Source organism: Pinus tabuliformis, chromosome 1_1 (genome assembly GCF_031772625.1).
Source record: "Pinus tabuliformis cultivar Carrire ecotype Pingquan chromosome 1_1, CPIR1, whole genome shotgun sequence".
Classification (NCBI taxonomy): Eukaryota; Viridiplantae; Streptophyta; class Pinopsida; order Pinales; family Pinaceae; genus Pinus; species Pinus tabuliformis.
In genome coordinates, this window is record NC_142297.1 from 752,415,819 (window position 1) to 752,438,805 (window position 22,987).

Consider the following 22,987-nt stretch of genomic DNA (forward strand, 5'->3'; position numbering starts at 1 on the left):
TGTTACTTCTATAAGTCTTATTTCATCAGAAACCATTGAATTTGATGATGTTGTCGGAGCTTTGTTGTCCGAGGAGACCAAGAAGCGGTCGAATGCTAACACCTCTACATTAGAGGCAATGATGGCTAGAGATTGTTCTAGAGAAAGACGCTTTGGTAAGCACATCGATTCCCATTCAAAGTCCAAAGGAAAGAAGAGTAAAGTAAAGTGATGGTTTTGTGGCAAATCGGGGCACTTGAAGAAGGATTGCTGGAAGCGACAACAAACTTCTAAAGAAGCTTCATCAACAGAAAAGAAGGAAGAGAACACGACCGATACAGGTTCGGCATCTGGTTCAGGTATGAGTGACGAAGTGTTATCGGTTAATTTGTCAAATCATGATCAACATTGGTTGTTAGATTCTGTTGCATCAAACCACATGTGTATTCATAGGGAATGGTTCAAGACGTATAGATTAGTTAATGATGGATTCGTGTACATGGGTAATGATGTAACATCTAATATTGTGGGAATAGGGAGTATACAGCTGCAAATGTCTGATGGGACAACTAAAATGTTAACTGATGTAAGACATGTACCAGATTTAAGGAAAAATCTAATTTCACTGGGAGCACTTGACACAAATGGATATAAAACTGTAATTCAAGGTGGAGTAATGAAAATTTACAAAGGTATTTTACTAGTAATGAAAGCTAAGAAGGTAGGAAATCTATTTCAGTTAGAAGGAAGAACAGGGTCAGTTCATATGTCTACCGTGTCTGAACATGACAGTAGTTCCATTCGCCTATGGCATCAAAGGTTGGGCCATATGAGCGAAAGAGGGTTAAAGATTTTGGCTGATCGCAAGTTACTTCCTAATCTAAGGTCTGGAAAGTTAGATTTCTGTAAACATTGTCTGTTTGGCAAACAAAGTAAACAAAAGTTTAAAACAGGCAAACATACTAGTAAAGGAATACTTGATTATATCCATTCAAGTGTTTGGGGTCCAGCACCTACAACCTCGTATGGTGGCTTATCATATTTTGTATCGTTTATTGATGACTTTTCTAGGAAAGTGTGGGTCTACATGTTGAAAAGGAAGTCTGATGTTTTTACAGTTTTCAAGCAATTTAGAGCATTGGTAGAGAACATCACTGGTAGAACTATAAAATGTTTAAGAACTGACAATGGTGGTGAGTTTACCTCCAAGGAGTTTGAAAACTATTGCAAGAATGTAGGGATCAAGAGACATAAGACTACTGTTTATACTCCTCAGCAAAATGGAGTTGTTGAATGCATGAATAAGACTCTTTTGGAGAGAGCAAGGAATATGTTGAGTAACGCTAGTTTGCAGAAGGAGTTGTGGACAGAAGCGGTGGCTACAACTTGTTATGTGATAAATCAGTCACCATCGACAGCGATAGGTTGCAAGATTCCTCAAGAGGTATGGAAAGGTCACCCTTGTGATTATTCTAAACTCAGAGTGTTTGGTTGTGATGCATATGCTCTAGTACCTAAACATCAACGAACTAAATTATATCCAAAATCAAAAAGGTATATCTTTGTTGGGTATGGTGATGGAACAAGGGGTTTTATATTGTGGGATCCTACTACCCGCAAAATCATCATCAACAGAGATGTAAAGTTTGATGAATCCTCTCTTGTACAGTTAGATGTAGATAATAAATTGAAACAGGATGATGTATCTGATTTTCAGCACATTCAGTTTGACAGCACTTCTAATGATAGTCATGATGACCATAGTTCAGATTCTAGTCATGAACAGGTTTCAGAATCAGATTATGAACAGGGTTCAGATGTAGGTCATGAACAGGTCTCAGATGGTGATCATGAAGAAGTTCCTACAGATGGTAGTCAGCCAATTGCGGAAGCACCAGAAACATCCTTAAGGAGGTCTACAAGAATCAAACGCCCTCCGAAAAGGTATGATGATTATGTTACTTCAGTTGCATTTACCGCTAATGACGATGAACCTCTGTGCTATCAGGAAGCTATAGAAGGTTCGAAAAGTGACAAATGGAAAGCAGCTATGAAGGACGAAATGATGGCCTTAAGTAAGAATGGCACATGGGATCTGGTTGAACTTCCGAAAGACAGGAAAACTATGGGATGTAAATGGGTTTTCAAGGTAAAATGGGGTGTGGATGATACAGAGGACAGATACAAAGCGAGGCCAGTTGCAAAAGGGTTTTCTCATAAAGCAGGCATTGTCTTTCATGAGATATTTTCACCAGTTGTTAAAATAGTTTCAATTCGAATTGTGTTAGCATTAGTCGCTTTGCTTGATTTAGAATTATAACAACTAGATGTTAAGACTACGTTTTTACATGGAGATTTAGATGAGTAAATTTATATGGAACAACTAGAAGGGTTTGTTCAGCATCGCAATAAAAAATTTGTCTGTAGGCTCAAGAAATCATTGTATGGTCTGAAGCAGTCGCCTCAACAGTGGTACAAGAAATTTGATTCTTTCAAATTGAGTCAAAAATATATAAGAAGTGAATATGATCATTGTGTTTATTTTAAGCAGTTAAGTAATGGCATGTTCATTATCTTAGTGTTGTATGTTGCCGATATGCTTTTAGCAAGCAAAAAGCATTGAAGAAATCAACAGGTTAAAGACTCAAATGGCAAGGACATTTGATATGATAGATCTAGGAGCAGCAAGACAGATTTTGGGCATGGAGATTTTCAGAGACAGTAGCAATGGTAAGCTGTGGCTATCACAACAGAAGTATATTGAGAAAATACTTTTGAGGTTTGGTATGAACAATGTGAAGCTTGTGTTAGTCCCTTTAGCTTCCCATTTTAAGCTTTCTTCCAATTTATGTCCTAATATAGATGAAGAAAAGGAATATATGTCTCGAATTCCATATGCCAATGTAGTAGGATGTTTGATGTATGTGATGATTTATACTCGACCAGATATTTCACATGCAGTTTGGGTTGTCAGCAAGTATATGGAAAATTCGGGTAAAGAACACTGGTCAGCAGTGAAATGGGTGCTTCAGTATTTGAGAGGCACAAGTAGTTATTGTATTACTTACAATAAGAGTAGTGAATTTGTTTGCGGGTATGTTGATTCTGATTTTGCAAGTGATTTGGATAAGAGAAGGTCAACTTCAGGGTATGTCTTTACTCTTGCAGGTGGAGCTATTAGCTAGATGTCAAAGCTACAAAACATTGTTGCTTTATCCACTACTGAAGCAGAATACATTGCTGCTTCGCATGCTTGCAAAGAGGCGGTTTGGCTGAAAGGTTTGCTTGGTGAGTTTGGTAGGTTACAGGACAACATCAAGTTACTTTGTGATAGTCAAAGTGCAATACATTTGGCAAAGAATTCGGCCTATCATAGTAAATCAAAGCATATACCAATAAAGTACCATTTTGTAAGACATGTTATCACTGAAAGGGGAGTCTCTCTTGAAAAGGTGCATACAAAGGAAAACTGTGCAGACATGTTCACGAAACCCATTTTGTTAGAGAAGTTGCATTGGTGTTTGGCTTCTCTTGGCTTGCAGAAAAAGAAAATAATAAAGAAACAAGGTATCAGGCTAATTGTTGTCAAGGTGGAGATTGTTGAGATTTTCTGTTTTAATAAAATAGGCAAAAATCTCAGTAAGTGACAATAATCAGATTTTGTTGCTATATTAGCTCGATTTTGTTAGGAGAGGGTTAATGCATCTTATATTTGTTGTAAGAGGATTTATGAGTCAGTTAGATTCTCTTAGCTATAAAACAGATGTCCATACGGATTGGGATGGGGTGCGTGAGAATTTGTGAGGAAATTGAATATCTTGTAATCCCCTGTTTGATAATAAAGATTGCGCATGCCTATGTTTGGTGGACGTAACTCAGATTGGTTGGGTGAACCACGTTAAATCTCCGTGTCTTTTGTGATGTGTTTTTATGCTGTGTATGTTTTTTATCTTGCTGCGCACTGTTGGCTCTAACATGATAAAGAGTTTTATGCAGTTGTGTTGGCTCTAACATGATAAAGAGTTTTATGCAGTTGTGCAGTCATTGAAGAAGTGGAGACATTACCTAATGTCTAAAGAATTTATATTTTATTTAGACAACCATGCATTGCAATTCATTATAACTATTCAATCATGCTGAGAATAAAAATAAAAGAATAAATTAACCAAAGATTTGATCGAGTTATGTGAAACTTTGGAAAGCAACAAGTTAATAATAAAAGTGAATATATATATATATATATAATCAAACACAGAAAATAACCTTCACCAATTTTGATAAAGGAAATATTGAAAACTATATAAACATATATTAATAATTTGGCATAGTTGTGTAAATCCCCCAAGTCAAAATATCTTATTCCTTATACAATGAGTAACTGACGGGAAGACATTTTAGGTTTTCCAGTAAACTATACAAAATAATAGTGCTAATTTAGTTAAGGAATTGTACATACATAGGAGGGATGTGGCCTCACGGCCGTAACTAAAATGTCACTGTAATGAAAATATATAAAGATTTAACATAGAGCAAGCCTATTGACCTGGGTCTTATCTAGTAACGATGTTCAATAAACTTTTAAAAACAAAGAGAAACCCTTAAAGATGAAGCTAGAAGCTTACCTTCCATCCCTTATGCCGCGGGAACACCTAATGGAAGCTTGCAGCCGCCAAAAGCCCTAACATCAACGATGTTGTTGAAGGTAGACGACCAAGTGAGGATTTTCTTCCTCCCATTTCTAGTGAGATTCTAGAGACTGGAAGAAGAAACTCTGGGTCGGATAAAAATGAGGACAGAGTAAAAAACAAATCAAATCCAAGAGAAAACTCGTGTACTAGAATCCTACTCCAGAGCTAAGACTCATATAACAAGCAACCTGAAAGTATCCATTACCTTAGCGTGTTCAGAAGCATTCTGGACTCTGAGGAAAATAGTTAGGGTTTGGTCGAGGTTGATGGTGCTCCAGGAATGCCATAATGAGGGTGAACACGGGAGAGGGTCGGGGTGGTTACACCCCCATAATCGACCCGACCCCTGCACTGTGATTCGTTGGATCATTGATCCGAGGAATCAAGGGCCACAGGAATGCCACCTTGCAACAATACCTCGAGTCACGTGCCTCAGTAGAACACTCCAGAAACTAAGGTTAAGAATTAACCTTATTCATGTATTAAGATATCATATAACCACTAGAAACGTGAACATTTTAACCATGGTTGGAAAACAAAAAATCCCCATAAATAGTCTAACCAAGCCTTTACCTAACCGTATCCATTAATATTGATGAGAAAGGGGAACTTCAACAACCAGTCAACTTAGTAACACTTGATGGAATCCTGCAGATGCTAAAGTCCCTTGCATCAATGATGTAGCTAAAGGTAGATTACAAAATGAGGGTTTGCTTCCTCCCATTTCCAGTGAGATTCTAGTGACTGAAAGACGGAACTCTGAGCCAGAAAGAAATGTGGACGAAGTGAAAAGAAATCAAATCCAAGGGAAAACCCATATAATGAAATCGTACTCTAGATCCAAGACTCACATGACAAGTAACCTGAAGGTAGCCAATAACTTACCATCCTCAGGAGCCTCTTGTACGCAGAGAAAAATATTTAAGGTTTGGACGAGGTTGCTCGCACTGCAAGAAGTGAAAAATGCCAGAATGAGCTTTAACCTGGCAGAAGGCGGAGGTGGTTTCACCCCATAACTGACCCTTGCGCTATGAGTCGTTGGATCATTGATCTAGGCAATCAAGGGACAAAGAAATGCCACCTTGCGACAATACCTTCAGTCACGTGCCTCAGTAGAACACTCCAAAAACTGGGCGTAACGATTAACCTTATTCATGTATTAAGATATCATATGTCCATTAGCAACGTGAACATTATAACCATGGTTGAAAAACAAAAACTCCCCACATATAGTCTAGAAAAGCCTTTACATCAATCTATCCATTAACCTTGATGAGAAGTGGGAACTTCGACAACCGGTCAACTTAGGAAATGACCTTGTTGAACATTAGAAATTAAATATAATCTGAACTCCTCATAATGTAGGGAGATTACAATGCGTGAAACGTCTTATTGCATTCATGAGCTTGGTAAAGTTAAATTGTAAGCAAAATAAAAAGAGTTACCCAATAAACTATTAATCCATATTATTGATTTAATGTGACGGAGTCAACAATCACATTAATTGGCCATTAGGCGATCTGGTGAATTCAGTGAATTCATTGAGTAGCTTAACTTTTAATCGTAAAAGGTGGATAAATAATAATACAGGTTTTTATGATAATAGATGATGATGAATCATATTTATTGGTTCGAAATATATTCACAAAAAAAAAATTTATGTGATTTTCATCAAAAAATTTCCTTATATAATTTGCACCGAATTTTTTTTTACTTAATTCATTATAAATCACAAAACTTGAATACATCCTCTCTAAAATTAATTATAATATTTTATTAATATATACATAATTAATTATAATTATAATTAATTATAATATAACTATAACTATAAATATATTAAATCATAAAAAATTATTGTAATGTAAATGATTCACGTGAAATAACATGATTGTTGTTATTAAATTTATTGTTAGAATACTTATATTGTCAATAATTTTATTGCAAAAAAATATATTCTTATTAAATAATTCTAATCGTTTTTGTTTTTGTTAAAGTAATATAAATTGAGTAAAATTACTATTGAAATAGTGATTTGAAATAAATGGATACTAAGCAATTTATATATATATATATGAATGCTATTTATTTAGAGTTTTATATTTATAGTTGTACCATAATCTATTATGTATATGGTAATACTTTTTTAGTTTAATTATTTCAAAATTATTGTAAGTTTGTTGGAATAAAGTTGTTTTATGGGACAAGTGTTATAATTTTGTAGGACAAGTGATATGAGTTTGTATTGTTATAATTTAATATATAACTTTATTTGTTACTCTATGTTATGTTATACATTTCATTTTAATTAATATGGTTAAATTAATTTTTTCTATGATTTTTATAATTGTTATAGACAAATGTAATTATGAAATGATATACATATTAGCTTTATTGAGATTATGGAAAAGAGTTATAATGTCATTTTTTATTGGGATTATATTGTAATGGTCAATCATGGTCCAATGTCACATTGCGACAAATATTATTTCGATATGAAAATCAACCATGTTCAACCATCGCCAAATGGTCAACGATGGTACAATGTCACATTGTGAAAAATATTATCTCAATATGAAAATCAATCATGGTCTACTATGTTCAATCATGGTAAACCATGGTGAGCCATGGTCAAATGTTGCATTGTGACAAAGATTGTGCAATATGAAAGTCAATCATGGTCAACCATGGTCAATCCTAGTCAATCATGGTCAACCATGGTCAATCATGGTCTATATGAAAATCAACAATGGTTAACAATGGTCAAATGTCACATTATGAGAAAGATCATCTCAATATGAAAATCAACCATGGTCAATAATCATGCTCACATTATGACGAAGATAGTCTCTTGGTCCCATGACACATTATGGCAACCATGTTTAACCATGTTAATCCATGGTCACCCATGGTGTAACATTGCAACGTGACAAAAATTGCATCAATATGAATATCAAACATGGTCAAACATGGTCCAGCATTGCGTTTTGACAAGATTGTATCAATATGAAAATAAATCATAGTCAACTATGGTCCGACGTCGCATTGTGACAAAGGTTTTTTCTACATGAAAATCAACCATGGTCAACAATGATCCAAAATATTTATTTTATGGTTTATAATATGTATCTTAGGCTTTAAATACCTTGGGTTTATAATATTAAACCTATCCATTTAATATTGTTCCCTTGGGTTTTTAGTACTAATCCCTTGTGTTTATTAGTTCATTGAATTTATAATATCAATCCCTTGGGTTTATTAATCTGAGGGTTCATATTCTTAGGGTATAATATTATTAATAGGGTTTATAATATTAATCCTAGGGCTTAATATAAATCCAATGGGTTTATAATCATGGTCAACCATGGCCTAATGTCACATTGTGAAAAAGATTGACTCAATATAGAAATCAACCATGTTCAACCATCATCAACCATGGTCAATCATGGTCAACCATGGTCCAACGTCACATTATGACAAATATTGTCTCAATATGAAAATCAACCATGGTCAGCCATGGTCAAATGTTGCATCATTACAATTATGGTCAATCATGATCAATATCAAAATCAACCATGGTCAATCAAGGCCAATCATGTTCCAAGACCACATTGTGACAAAGATTGCCTCATTATGAAAATCAACCATGGCCAATTGTCATCGACCATGGTAAACCATCATCGACCATGTTCAACCATGGTCCAACATCACATTGTCAAAAAGGTTGCCTCAATATGAAAATCAACCATGGTCAACAATGGTTAATCATCGTTAGGCACAGTCAATCATGGTCAATAATCATGGTCACATTGTGATGAAGATTGTCTCATGGTCCAACATCACATTATGACAACCATGGTGATCCATGATCAACCATGGACAATCATGGTCCAACGTCACATTGCGACAAAAATTGTCTCAATAAGAAAATCAACCATTGTTAACCATGGTCCAACGTTACATTGTGACAAATATTGTCTCAATATGAAAATAAATCATGGTCAACAATTGTTCAACGTCACTGTGCGATGAATATTGTGTCAATATCAAAATGAACCATGGTCAATGATGGTCAGCCATGTTCATTTTAGGGTTTATAATATTTATCTTAGGGTTTATATACCTTGGGTTTATAATCCCTTGGATTTTTAGTATTAATCCATTGCATTTATTTGTCCCTTGGGCTTATAGCATCAATCTATTGGTTTTATTAGTCCCTAGGCTTTTTAGTATTAATGTCTTGCATTAATTTGTCCATTGCGTTTATAATATCAATCCCTTATGTTTATTAATCTTAGGGTTCATATTCCTAGGGTATAATATTATTAATAGGGTTTATAATTTAATATTAGGGTTTAATACAAATATCTTGGGTTTATAATTGTGCTCAACCATGGTCTGACGTCACATTTTCACAAACATTGTCTCAATATGAAAATCAACCATGTTCAACCATCATCAAACATGGTCATTCATGGTCAACCATGTTCAATCATGGTAAACAATGGTCAACCATGGTCAAATGTCACATTGTATAAAAGATTGTCTTAATATGAAAACCAATCATGGTCAACCATAGTCAATCTTGGTTAATCATGGTCAACCATGTTCAATCATGGTCAATATAAAAATCAATTGTGGTCAATGATGGTCCAACATTACATTGTGACAATGATTATCTCAATATGAAAATCAACCATGGTCAACCATCATTTCTCAATATGTAAATCAACCCTGGTCAATTATCACTAATGATGGTCAACCATGGTCAGTCATTATCAACTATGGTCAACCATGGTCCAGCGTTGCATTGTGACAAATATTTTCTTAATATGAAAATCAATCATGGTCAACCATGGTCGAATGTTGCATTATATGAAAGACTGTGTCAATATGAAAATTAATCATGGTCGATGATGGTCAACCATGTCTATTTTAGGTTTTTAAATATTTATCTTAGGGTTTATATACCTTGGGTTTATAACATTAAATCATTAGGTTTAATATTATTCCATTGGGTTTATACTCCCTTGGGATTTTATTATTATTTTCATTTATTAGTCCCTTGAGTTTATAATATTAATCCTATGCATTTATTAATCTAAGATTTCATATTTGTATGGTATAATATTATTCATAGGTTTATAATATTAATCCTAGGGTTTATTACAAATCTCTTGCATTTATAATCATGGTAAACCATGGTCCAACATTACATTGTAGAAAGATTGTCTCAATAAGAAAATAAACCATGTTCAACCATCGTCAACCATCATCAACCATGCTCAACCATGTTCAGTCATGGTAAACCATGGTAAAATATGGTCAAATGTCGCTTTGTGACAAAGATTGTCTAAATATCAAAATCAATAATGGTCAACCATGGTCAACGCTAGTCAATCATGGTCAATATGAAAATCATCCATGGTCAACCATGGTCAATCATTGTCAACCATGGTCAAGCAAGGCCCAATGTTGCATTGTGACAAAGATTGTCTCAATATGAGAATCAATCATGGCCAAGCATGGTCTAACGTTGCATTATGACAAATATTGTGTTAATATGAAAATCAACCAAGGTCATTGATAATCAACCATGTTATATTTTAGGATTTATAATATTTATCTTAGGGTTTATAGACCTTGGGTTTATGAATCTAAGGGTTCATATTCCTAGGGTATAATATTATTCGTAAGGTTTATAATATTAATCCTAGAATTTAATATAAATCCCTTGTGTTTATAATCATGGTCAACCATGGTGCAACTCACATTGTGATAAAGATTGTCTCGATATGAAAATCTACCATATTCAACAATCATCAACCATGGTCCAACATCACATTCTCAAAAGGATTGTCTCAGTATGAAAATCAACCATGGTTGACCATGGTGAACTGTGTTCAATCATGGTAAGCCATGGTCAAATATAACATTATGACAAATATTTTCTCAATATGAAAATCAATCATGGTCAAGCATGGTCAACAATGGTCAAGCATGGTCAATCATGTTCCAACGTCACATTATGACAAAGATTGTCTCAATATGAAAATCAACCATGGCCCATAATCGCAATGTTACATTACATTTTAATTTATTCAATGTCACATTGTTACGTTACAAAACTTGGTTTTAATACAAGGTTTATAATATGAGGGCCTTTTAATATTTAGTTTATAACATTAAAGTTTAATATTGAGTTTATAATTTCTAGTATTATGGTTTATAATATTAATCATAGGGTTTGATATTAGTCCTTTGGGTTTATCAATCTCTTGGGTTTTTAATATTAATCACTTCAGTTTATTAATCCCTTATTTTTATAATATTAATCCCTTCGGTTTAAAATTATTCCCCTCGATGTATAATCCAGTGAGTTTATAATGTTATTCCTTATGCTTATTAATTCCTTGGATTTATAATATTAATCTCTTGTCTTTATAATATTAGTCCTAACGTTTATAATATTAATATTAGGGTTTATATTCATAGGGTTTAAATTTTAATACTAGGATCTAATGTTATTCCGTTGAGTTTATAATCCCTCAGGTTTTTAATATCAATCAAATGAGTTTATTAATCCCATGGGTTTATAATATTGATCCTAAGGTTTCTAATAAATTAATCATAGGGTTTATATTCTTAGGATTTAATATTAAGCCTATGGCTTATAATATTAATCCATTTAGTTTATAATCCCTTGGGTTTATAATGTTAATCCCTTGGGTTTTTAATATTGGTCCCTCGGATTTATTAATTGCTTAGGTCTATAAGTTTATCCTAATGTTTATAATGCTTATTTTAGGGTTTATGATATTTACCTAAGGGTTTATATCTCTTGAGTTTATAATATTAATTCATTGTGTTTAGTATTATTCCACTAGGTTTATAATCCCTTCGGTTGATTAGTAAATTTCCTTTATGACATCAGTTTATTAATTTAAGGGTTCATATTCCTAGGGTATAATATTATTCACAAGGTTTATAATATTAATATTAGGTTTTAATTTAAATCTCTTGGGTTTATAATACAAATTCTTTGGGTCTATTAATACTTTGGGTTTAGATTATTAATATTTTGGATCTTCAATATTATTCCCTCAAGTTTTTAATATTAATCCCTTTTGTTTATAATTTGTAATATTAATCTCTTGGATTTATAATTTGTAATATTAGGGTTTATAATATTAATCCATTGTGTTTATTAGTGCCTTCTATTTATAATATTAATAATTAGTTGAGTTCATTAATCTTAGGTTTATGATATTAATCTCTTGGTTTTTAATTTTGATTTTAATGGCTAGGGTTTATAATATTAATCCCTTGGGTTTATAATATTAAGAATTAGTTGGGTTAATTAATTTATTGAGTTTATAATATTAATCCCTTAAGTTTCTAATATTAATAATTCCTTAGATTTATTCATCATTTGGATTTGTAATATTAATCTATTGAGTTTTTAATACGTATATGAATAATCCTTTAGGTTTATAATATCCATCCCTTTTGTTTATAATATAAATCTATTTGATTTAATTATATGTATATGAATAATCCCTTAGGTTTATAATATCCATCCCTTCTGTTTATAGTATAAATCTATTTGATTTATTAATAATTATTTTTTTTAAAAATAAATGTTTGTTTTATTTTAATTATTAATCGTTATTATTTGTATTTAATTTTTTTATTAATAAGTTATTTAAAAGTACTTAAAAATAATAAGAATAATAATATTAATTTATAAATAATAATAAAATTATTAATGTTAATATTAATAAATAAATAATAATAAATACCTTAATTTATTAATATTTATCCACATCTCTTATTAATTTATTAATGTTGTTGTGTATGTAATTGACATAAATTTATGAGTGCATATCAACTACATTTAATTATATAATTGTATTAATTAAATAACATTAATTTTCTGAAATCAAATATTACTTAACTACAGGTAGATACTTCAATAATATCAATATTTTATACAGTAAAACCAAAATTCACATCATTATTCCACCTTATTTAATTGTAAGCGAATTTTATCATGCTTCTGAGTAATGAAATAAAACCTCTTATTCTTATTGTCATCTGAATTAACATTAAACAACTAATCACAGCTAAAATACGGAAATTTTAGATGTTTGGAATATTCAGAATTGTATTCTGCATTGAACATAAGGGACAAAAAATTATTTCATAATATTACGTTTTTTGGACTATCAGGAATCCTGGGAGATCCTGCAAACGCCCTGAACATTTCTAACACGACGTCCACGTTCACATCCACATCCACATGCACCTTTCGCTTTCATCACATTGAAGTTTTTCTGGTATCTGCATCATGAGATATGATAACGTACGAAGTTAGTAATGGCTAAATGCATTCATGTGCGTCACTACACTACACTACACTGCAAGCAGACAGCCGGGTGCATGATTTGCTCAGTATGGAGAAAGAAAGGCATTCATTATGGAGAAAGAAATGGTTTCATGACCAGAAATTTGATGTATAAGTCGGCATGAGCTGTTGTGTGTTCACGTGCAAATGATGGACGCAGGCAGACGGTTGCAGCTGATTCGTATTGATGTTGATGTAAACACTGCATGTGCTTTCCATGCTGCATCCACTGCCAACCGGCTGGTGATATTCACGTTGCTAAAGTAAAGGACGACGAGGACGATTTTCAGATGGCCAGCACCATAAAAGTCCGCTCTCTCGTTTCCTCTCACTCCCTAAGCGTCTGTGCATTTAACTGCATGGCGTAGAACTTGTTCAGCCTGCTTCCTAAATTAGATTCACTTTTATGGTGTACGATATTGAGTTTTATTTTGAGCATATCTTCAATTTTAGGTTACTACACTGGCCGCCCATGACTGTGAGGTCCCGCGCACCCACTTGGCTCCGTGACATGTCAAGGGACTGAAAGATTGAGATGTGAAAATGTATCACACTGAGAATGAATCCATCTCTACTTGAGGGTTTTATTGGGCATCTGTGAATTTCTGAAATTTCATTGAGTTTTTAAATATATACTTCTCATTAATTATGTCTCCTATTTTTCTTCTAATTAGGTCTCCTATTCTTCTTTGATTTTTTTTTCCTCTTATTATAGGGGAATTTTAATTGTGAGATGTTTTTGTTTAAGAAAATCACAAATGAATTCAAATGGTTTTAAATATGTCAAGGAATATAAATTTTTGATTAAAAAATAAATGAATTAAAATTGTTTAAAATATTTTATTCAATATATAAATAAATTTATTGTATTGGAAAATTGTGTAGATATTTTAATTTTTATTAAAATTATATAAATTTTTTTAAATTATAAAAAGAGTTTACAAAATTTCAATAGCAAGACTTATTGCAATAATAATAATAATAATAAATATCAAATTGAAATATATTTTTTAAATTATAAAAAAAATTTACAAAATTTCAATAACAAGACCTATTGCAATAATAATAATAATAAATATCAAATTGAAAAATATCTAGACTATGGTCATTTACTTTTCTCAACATTAAATCTTAAAGATATCTCACCGTAACATCTAACCTTTATCTTACTTTATTGTTCTAAATGGAAGGAAATCAGGTAAAATTTATAAAATAATTGAATCGAGCACCATGTTAGAAATATGTGAACTCAATGATCTTATTTTTCAGAAAGGTAAATATCACAAACAAATCAAAATAATTTTTTTTTAAAGATTAAAATAATATTTATTATTTAATTTTAAATAATATTATTTAATTTTATAATATTTTATATCAGTTTTAAGTGGTAGTTTAATGGTTGATTAAATTAATATAAAGTTTATGAAAATTAATATATTCAAGATTTAAATTTTCTAGGTTGTGAATCACAACTTTGTTTATGGAGAAAAAGATATGTGGTGGACTCGTAAATATTTACTAGTAGTTACATATCACCCGAGCTGCTAAAAGTTTACTAAGACAATATGCAAGGTTCCCTAGAATATATATATATATATATATATAAACTATATTTAACCAAAATAAAATTATTGTTATTTTTTCATTTTTAATCTTAATAATGTGAATAGATAAAACACAATTAAATCTATAAATTGATTCATATTTAAATTTAATTTAAAATTCAAAATTTTTATATAGAGTGATGGCAAGGTGGAGGAGTGGATTGTCATTGCCCCACGAAGCCAAGTGGTTGGGAATATGGTAACACACCCCCATAAACATGTCTTATAACCTCATGCAAGCACATCTCTACCACCTGAAGTCATATGAAATGTGACTCTAACATTGATTATAGGTTTGACTGTTATACCTGCCCATGCTTGGCATTTCTGGAATTTACTTGTACTCTTTTGCCTTTAACCACATGCACTCAACACTACTACTCATTCTTATATGATGTGCGCTCTAACTTGTTTTTTCCATTATAATATCTGTTTGCCTTTGTAACTCGTTCTATGGGCATTACGTGACCTACTTTTTTGAGCTTTGGCTAGGTTCACTTCCCTCACTTTTCAATCTCACTTTGAAATTTTATAATTAACAATTCCACTTTCCCTCATTGGATATTTAGAGATGTGGCATATTTGGTTCCATGGTACATTGAGTTAGTGCCATGGCTTTCCATTCTAATTCAAATTGCATATGTGTGTAACAATTACAAAAGTGGATTTTCAAATTAGATTTATTGATAATCATTCCAATCATTTGAAATCTTCACTAGGTATCAGATTTATCTCTGGATTGTAACGCTTCCATGGTCTTCTTTTCTTTTTCAAGTGCCTTTTATTTCTCGACTTTCCTTTGGCTTATCTTAGGGATGAATGGTCCCTGTACAACTCTCTTTCATTTGTGGTTATGAATTTATTTCCCAACTCACTTTTAATAACCTCATGTATCCTTTCGTTTAACTCTCTGATTGACCATGGCATTTCCCCTTGCTCTATAGATTTCCCTTTCTATATGCTTTTGTTGAATTCCACCTCCTTGACTATATGGTTGTTTCTAGTCTCCTACCATCCCATCCTTACCCATGACTACATAGTCTCTCTTTTTTGGCCACATTCCTTCCCCCTCTACCTCTAACCTTTTGGTTTTATGTTCTTATCGTAGCTTCCTCATGCGCTGCCAACGAGCACATGTCTACGGAGGTGCAACTTATTATTATCAAGAGAAGGATTCTAAGGGTCACTCTCATACCCCACTAGCGCTTGCAAGAAGCATTTAATAGGTTTCAACATTTTACTCGTAACCTCATTCAAGATGAGGATGCTCAAGACAGAGCCTTAGTGTAGTAGCAATTTTCAAATTCCAAGGTTCTCTGAGCTCGCTAACTTGGTGTTAGATGTGGGCCACGCTAAAGGTCGCTTCAAACAAATAAATGTATACTCTCGACTTATACTAAAACCGAAACCTTCTCATTGGTCTCATTCTAATGGATTCATTTAAGTGTATAGCTAACATCCTCCAAATTTTCGGACACCTCCACTGACATTTGGAGTTAAACCAACAGTTAGACTGCATTGAATGGTATTTCAACATCCCTCCTTTGACTAATAGCAACCACAACAATAATGAAGCCCCAATTTATGTTGTCACCACTCATTTTAATATCCTTACTTACTTTCCGCCATGACACTACTTGTTTTTAATTTTGATCTTATATTTAATTTTGCTAGCTTTTTTAGCGTAGGTTTTAGTATACATAAGAGCCATTTAACTTTTCTGATCATTTTTATATCGAATGCTTATCTGTGTACAGTGCAATTTTAATTATCGTTGAGCCTTCTTAATAAAAAAATCACCTAAAATACTCCTCTCGTTTATGTATTCCGATTTAAAAAAAAATAAAATATTTACCTCAAAAATAATAAATTTCAAAATATTATTTATTAACTTTTTAAACTAACAAATTTTTGAAACACTTCTCCCATTACTTTTAACATATAAAAATAAAATTTTAAAAAGTCTTAATAATAAATTACTGGAACTAAAACATTTTCTTGATTTTGAAACATTTTTATCCATACTTTTCAAATATATAAAATAAATAAATAAATAATCCCTTTATTTTGTTTTTTAAATAAACCCCTACTACCATCCATAGACGATTCGGTCTGACCCAAAAATTTCCCAACCTGGCCAGGTCAAGCAAGTGCGTGTTCTCGATTCTCTTGGTCTCCCACACATCAGTTTTTCCAACCACGGTGGAGGGGGAGAATCTCCATACAGGTAGGCTTAATCCAACTATTGTGGAGGGGGGTAATCTCCATAATATCGGTGATATTTACGTTTAATGGACATTGGCCATTATTGTGACTTTTAATATTTATTTTTATTAAATTACAAAATATATTATTTTTTTATATTATTGGTATTGAAATTACATTTATTGATATTAAAATCTTGTTTTATTGTATTATGAAATTGTGATATTAAAATCTTGTTATATTGTATCATGAAATTGTTGAGTGTAAATACTATAATCAATAGTAATTTTTTTTTATTATTATTATAAATTCACTTAGAGTTTTATTTTTGTTTTTTACTCAAATTATATAAATCTACTAATTTTCTATTTATAAATTTTAAATTTATATTAACGACAAATTGGTTTCGTGAAATTATCTCTTAAAAAATTTGATATTTAAAATGTATTTACATTTAAAATTTAAGTAATAATTATTAAACATATTATGATAAAACGTGTTAAGGAAAATTATAAAGAATTTCATCAATGTTATGTAGAGCGGTTTTTTCCCCTTATTAATAGTTAATAAATAAAATTCATAACCATAATGGTAAATATATTTTAATCCTTGATTTATGAGGCTAAAAGATTAATTGAATTTGTAGATGCGTAAATTTTTCTTTATGTTTATATTTAAAAGAGAATTGTCCTGATAATGGTCGATAAATGGTATTGAGATTTTGTTTTTCACTCGGAACTCACAAAATTAAAGATAGATAGTGATAGGATTATTTTTAATTAATATTATTATTATTGAATGTGAAGATTTATTGAGATGAGATGTTTATTGAGTGGAGAAGCTTATTCTACAACCTAGTATAAAGGATTTATAAATTTAAAATAAAAACTATGTTCTAAACAGAAAAATAATATTGACTATAATTAAAAAAAATGAATATGATGTAAAGTAAAAAAATGTGTAAATGTGTTTAAATATTTGAGGAGATTTAAATAAAGTATTTGGAGATTTATGTTATTAGAAGTAAAAAAAGTGTGAATATGTTTAAATACTTGAAGAGATTTAAATAAACTATTTGAAGATCTATATTAACTAATTTATGTAGATTTCAACTTCATATATATCTATATATAGAAAATAATTTAATTTTTTATGGTTAAATTTTTATTTGGTCCTATACTTACTTTATTTAACATTCAAAATACAATTTAAAGAATGAAAAATAACACATTGTATTTTGTATGAGGGGATGTGTATGTTTATGTCTCGCTAAGATGAGTTGACAGGTGCCCCTTTAAAATAAAAATAAAAATTACTCTCTAAATAGAAAATAATGTTAGCCATATAAAAAATGAATACGTTGTACAATAATTAGAAAAGTAATGTCTGTTATAATTTTTTTTTAATATGCTGTAAAATAATTAGAAATAAAAAAGGTGTAAGTAAGATGTTTAAATCTTAACATTTAAATAAATTATTTGAAGATCAATGTTAACTAATTTATGTGGATATCAACTTCATATATATCTATATATAGAAAAATAATTGTTAAAATAAAATCTTTTAGTGCTGAATATTAAAAATATTCTATGTATTATCAATAAAATGTTTTAATATGAATTAATATTGACATATATATATATATATATATATATATATATATATATATATATATATATATAGATAGATAGATAGATAGATCTAATGTCAATTATCTATATATTATATATCATTTAAAAAACATTATGTATATATCGTGAATTTTTTAATGTATAAAACATTTATTTGGTTTTATATCTATATATATATATGATTTCAAAAATACAATTTAAATAATGAAAAATTATTCATTATATTTTGTACTCTAAAAAATTTATATGTGAAAAAGTTACATATTATATTTTACACTAATAAAAATTATATGAAAAAATTTATTCTCTGCACAAATTAAATTTATACTTAAAATAGATCTATACTAATATAACATAAAAATACATCCTAACAATTAAATCCAAAAATACATCATAACAAATAAACCAACTATAAATATATATTTACAATATCTACCTGCCTTTCCATTCCATAATAAAATTTTAACTTTATGCTTTACACCATATATTAATCCAAACATATTTATAATATTTATAAAACAAAATGATTCCATTTAAAGTTTTACATAGCTCAACTCCTATTATTATAAATATACATATATAATTTGGTTAAATATAGAATTTGATTTAACGTATTAAAAGTATACATACATAATTTGATTTAATGTATTAAAAGTATGACCACTAAAATATATAACAACGATCAATAATGTTATCATTTGTAATCGTTATGAATATATACACCATCCATTTAAATGATTTTGTACTCTTTTGTCCTTACTGGTTAGGAACATGTAATGAATATGCCTGAAATATCGTGTTACCATATATATATATATATAACAACGTTATCATTGGTAATTGTGATTAATATATGCACCATCCATTTAAACGATTTTGTACTCTTTTGCCCTTACTGGTTAGGAACATGCAATGAATAGGCCTGAAAAATGGTGTTACCATATATATAACAACCCAACCAAATATTTGGGACGAAATGGAACATGAATTCTGTGAAAGGGTAATAACTTCTAAAACTATATATCTTGAATTATATTTCAAGTGGGGTTTGTTCATAGCTTGAGATATCAAGAAAACTGATTTTATTGATTTCGGTTTTCGTTTACTCATATTTCATGAGATTAAGGAAAAAGTTTGAATCCAAGAATCACATGTATATTCATTTGGTCTCCTTTAATAATTGACGGAGTTATATGTATTTAAAATCTATTAATTAATGTTGTTTTCATTTCAAGGGAAAATATATTAACGGTGAAGATCTTTCATTAAGATTTCCATTTTATTCATTTATTAATTTTACTTTACCCTCGTTATATCAAATATTTTATTAATACAAAGAGCATATACTTCACCATATGTAATTGTGACTAGTCAATCGGTTATAGATGGGATGGATATAAAAAGATTATTAAAGCTAAAAGATGCGAGTATTATTGTTGGACACCTAATCCTAAATGGGTTAGTGTGGAAGCTGAATAGACCAAAGCAGTCCAAGAGACCTTGGGATCTGAAACCCAAGAGTCACATAATGTACTATAAATGTAAATCTCTTGTTAATAAAATTGTATTGCATGATTTATCTTTCACATTCTCTTTGCTGTCCATGTGTGTTTAACATGGTATCGGAGCTGGTACGCTCATAACCCTCTCAATATTGTGTAAGCCACTTGTTTTTGTGGCCTGTGTAAACCAACGCTTCTATGTCTTAATGAGTTTTTTATGGTCCATTTCTGCAAATTAGTTGGAAGTCGTTGAACTCGTATATGTTTGGAAGTTTTTATGGTATATAAAAATCATTAAGTGGCGTATTGTGTTGAGAGTGGAACTGTATACAGTGCATGTTTCCTGTGCATTAAAAACTGAAACTTGAAGGGGTTGTATTCCTTTATTTGGGTCGGCATGCATTATGTCATAAATAATTAGTTCTGAAATTTCTGATCTGTGTCAGAAGCGTTTCAACGCTGATGCGCTACTGTGTTATAACGCCTCTGTTGATTCCTTTGCCTCCCAACGCTCCTTGTAACTACTCTCTGCCATAAAAAATTTCTGCGCCCTCTTCTCTGACTGACCTTTTTTCAGGCTGCACTGCTCTGCTATAATATCTTCCTTGTATAATACCTTCTGGATGTTGCCAGAGGCGTTGGAGGAATTGTCAGTTGTAATCGTTGGAGGCAAACAGAAGAATCCTAATCCCTGTGCATGCGCTGCTCTGTCCTGTCAGATAACAATTCACGCCTTTGAAACAGTCTATCGGCCAACCCATGATTGACATATAAAAATTCCCACAACAACTCCTTGGTTCATATGCGTTGGTTGAACGCTACTAATATGCTGGTCAAGGCATTCAGGTGGACTGGTTAAGCATTTCTTCTTGCGTCCGGTCGGCTCCCTTTACGGGACTGGTTAAGAAGTTGTTGCATGACAGTTACATCCTCCCTGGGCATATTCAAGTTGCTGTAAACTTACTCTAGACAATGTGCCATTTCAAGACCAAGTATGGGTGATATTGCTGGTGTATAAAGGCTGCATTTATAAAAGGAAGCATTGAAGAACTGGGTTAATCCGCGCCTGATAATCCCTTCTTCATATTGCAGAACAACTTATCCGGTTATTCTACAGTGGACGAAGAAGCCAAAATTTGGTTCCGCCATAAATTATATTGTTCCTCCCAACACAGTGAATTCAACGGTTTCATGAAGATGACGACATGGAAACCTTCAGCTCTTGGTTCTTTTCGACTACTCTGACTCCATCGGCAGATCTGAGAACGTCCGCCTGATCAGCCGTTATCTCGACGGCGAAACCGTCGATAATGACCCAAGAGAAGCGCTTCTTGTAGGATCTGGGCTCTACCGTCCTCTGCAATAGCGTGTCGTGCTTATTGCTTACATATATCTCGAGCTCCCGCGTAGTACGCTTATCAGCCTTGAGGCGCTCATATTCCTCGTCGAATTCCATCAACACCAAGAACACCTCGGTTGCACGTGCGGTCCTGCTAAGTCCCATGTTCGATCCTTGTAACCTTCAGCTTCTTCAGCAAGCCTACGGTTTGCCTATGTTTTGCAATATCGAAATGAAATGTGATGGCCTGTACCCCAGGTTGTTAATGTGAATGAAAGGAAACATTGAAGAACTGGGCTAATAGACCAGGTTCCAATTTTATATTTTCCTTGTATCTTTGTCTGCTATTAAATAGTAAGGGACTGTGTATTTCGCAAAAAAAAAAACCAATCTGGTTGCTGGTCAAGTTATCATCATGATGGGTCGATTTTCCTTGTTGAAAGAAGGTCGCGCCATCACTCATTCACCTTGGGCAAGTTCTGTGGCAGTGGAGTTGAGTGTTGACTGAGGGGACGAGATTCTGGTTACACTTGTTTCGTGTTACATCAAAGATCCATATCTGGGTGCTCCAGGCCGACGGCAAGGTCACAACGTTTGAATGCGCAGTCGTATTAACACTTGAATGTTGAATGCACAGTGATATTATCATTTTGAACTTTGAATGTGTTTTAAACGTGCATGTTCCACCTACCAAGAAGCTTTCCATTGATCCATCGTCTACCGAGTATATTATTACTGTACTTTAGGGTCATCAGTAGCAGTTAATCCAAGCTCTGAAGCACATGCAGAATCAATTGAAATGCTTGTGTGCTAGCATATCGATGGTTAGTTTATTATGTCTGTCATTGTTCGAGTTATTTTGGTTCCCAACAATAATGGCTTGACCCAAAAGAGATGTGTTGTATGCAACTGGCGAAGTCCTTTTTAGGGGTGAACATATTGAAGCTATGCCAATGATTATTTGTCTAGTGGGGTTGATATTGGTGGAGGTTCTTATTCTTCTCTGTATTCAAGCCGCAGTATGGGTAGTGGATACTTACCTGGCAGTGGATCGGGATCCTATTATTAAATTTGTCTTCACGAGGATGTTGTAGGCTGACATCCATCCATTAAATTCAACCTCAAATCAAAGAGGCTTCTTTATCAATAATAATTGAACGCTGGGTTTTAGCTGGTGAAAACTACCAAAGTAATCATACGCATCACAGGCTCTGAATCTATTTCTTGCAGCCAGAATAAAAATGCAGTAAGGTTTGGGTTCATGTTTTTGCTTGCTCGACCTTCTTCAAAGCTTCTATTATTGTGTATTATTATAGAGTCAGGGGTTCAAATCTTTATTTGCTGCAATGTGCTGGTGTAAAATTCAAATGTGAATTCTCTCATTGAAATAGTGTCCAAACTTTTATACTTGAGAGATGACATTGAGATTAATTTGTATAAGGTATTTTCTGTGGTTGTTTGGAAAAGGTTCCAGTTAAAAGAGGACGTGTTTCCACCTGTGTAAATTGTTGATTGAGAATCTTTCTAGTTGAGTCCAATCAATAGTGCAGAAAGGGGATAATTCGCTTTAGTCTCTTTGTTGTACGAATCACCCTTGTTGTGCGTCGAAGGTTCCAACTCTTGTGTTCACAC

The 22,987-nt window shown here is 32.0% G+C and overlaps 1 protein-coding gene across 1 annotated transcript; it reads right to left on the minus strand.

Moving 5' to 3' along the window:
* Positions 1-21,086: 21,086 nt before the first annotated feature.
* Positions 21,087-21,520, minus strand: LOC149216193 (subtilisin-like protease SBT2.5). The gene has a single exon (XM_089391158.1). The coding sequence runs from the start codon at positions 21,518-21,520 to the stop codon at positions 21,206-21,208; it is 315 nt and encodes a 104-aa protein (XP_089247284.1). The 3' UTR covers positions 21,087-21,205.
* Between the last annotated feature and the right edge of the window lie 1,467 nt (positions 21,521-22,987).

What these genes read in the sequence shown, in the direction of transcription:
- LOC149216193 (XM_089391158.1), bottom strand. Translation starts at nt 21,520, where the DNA reads ATGGGACTTAGCAGGACCGCACGTGCAACCGAGGTGTTCTTGGTGTTG.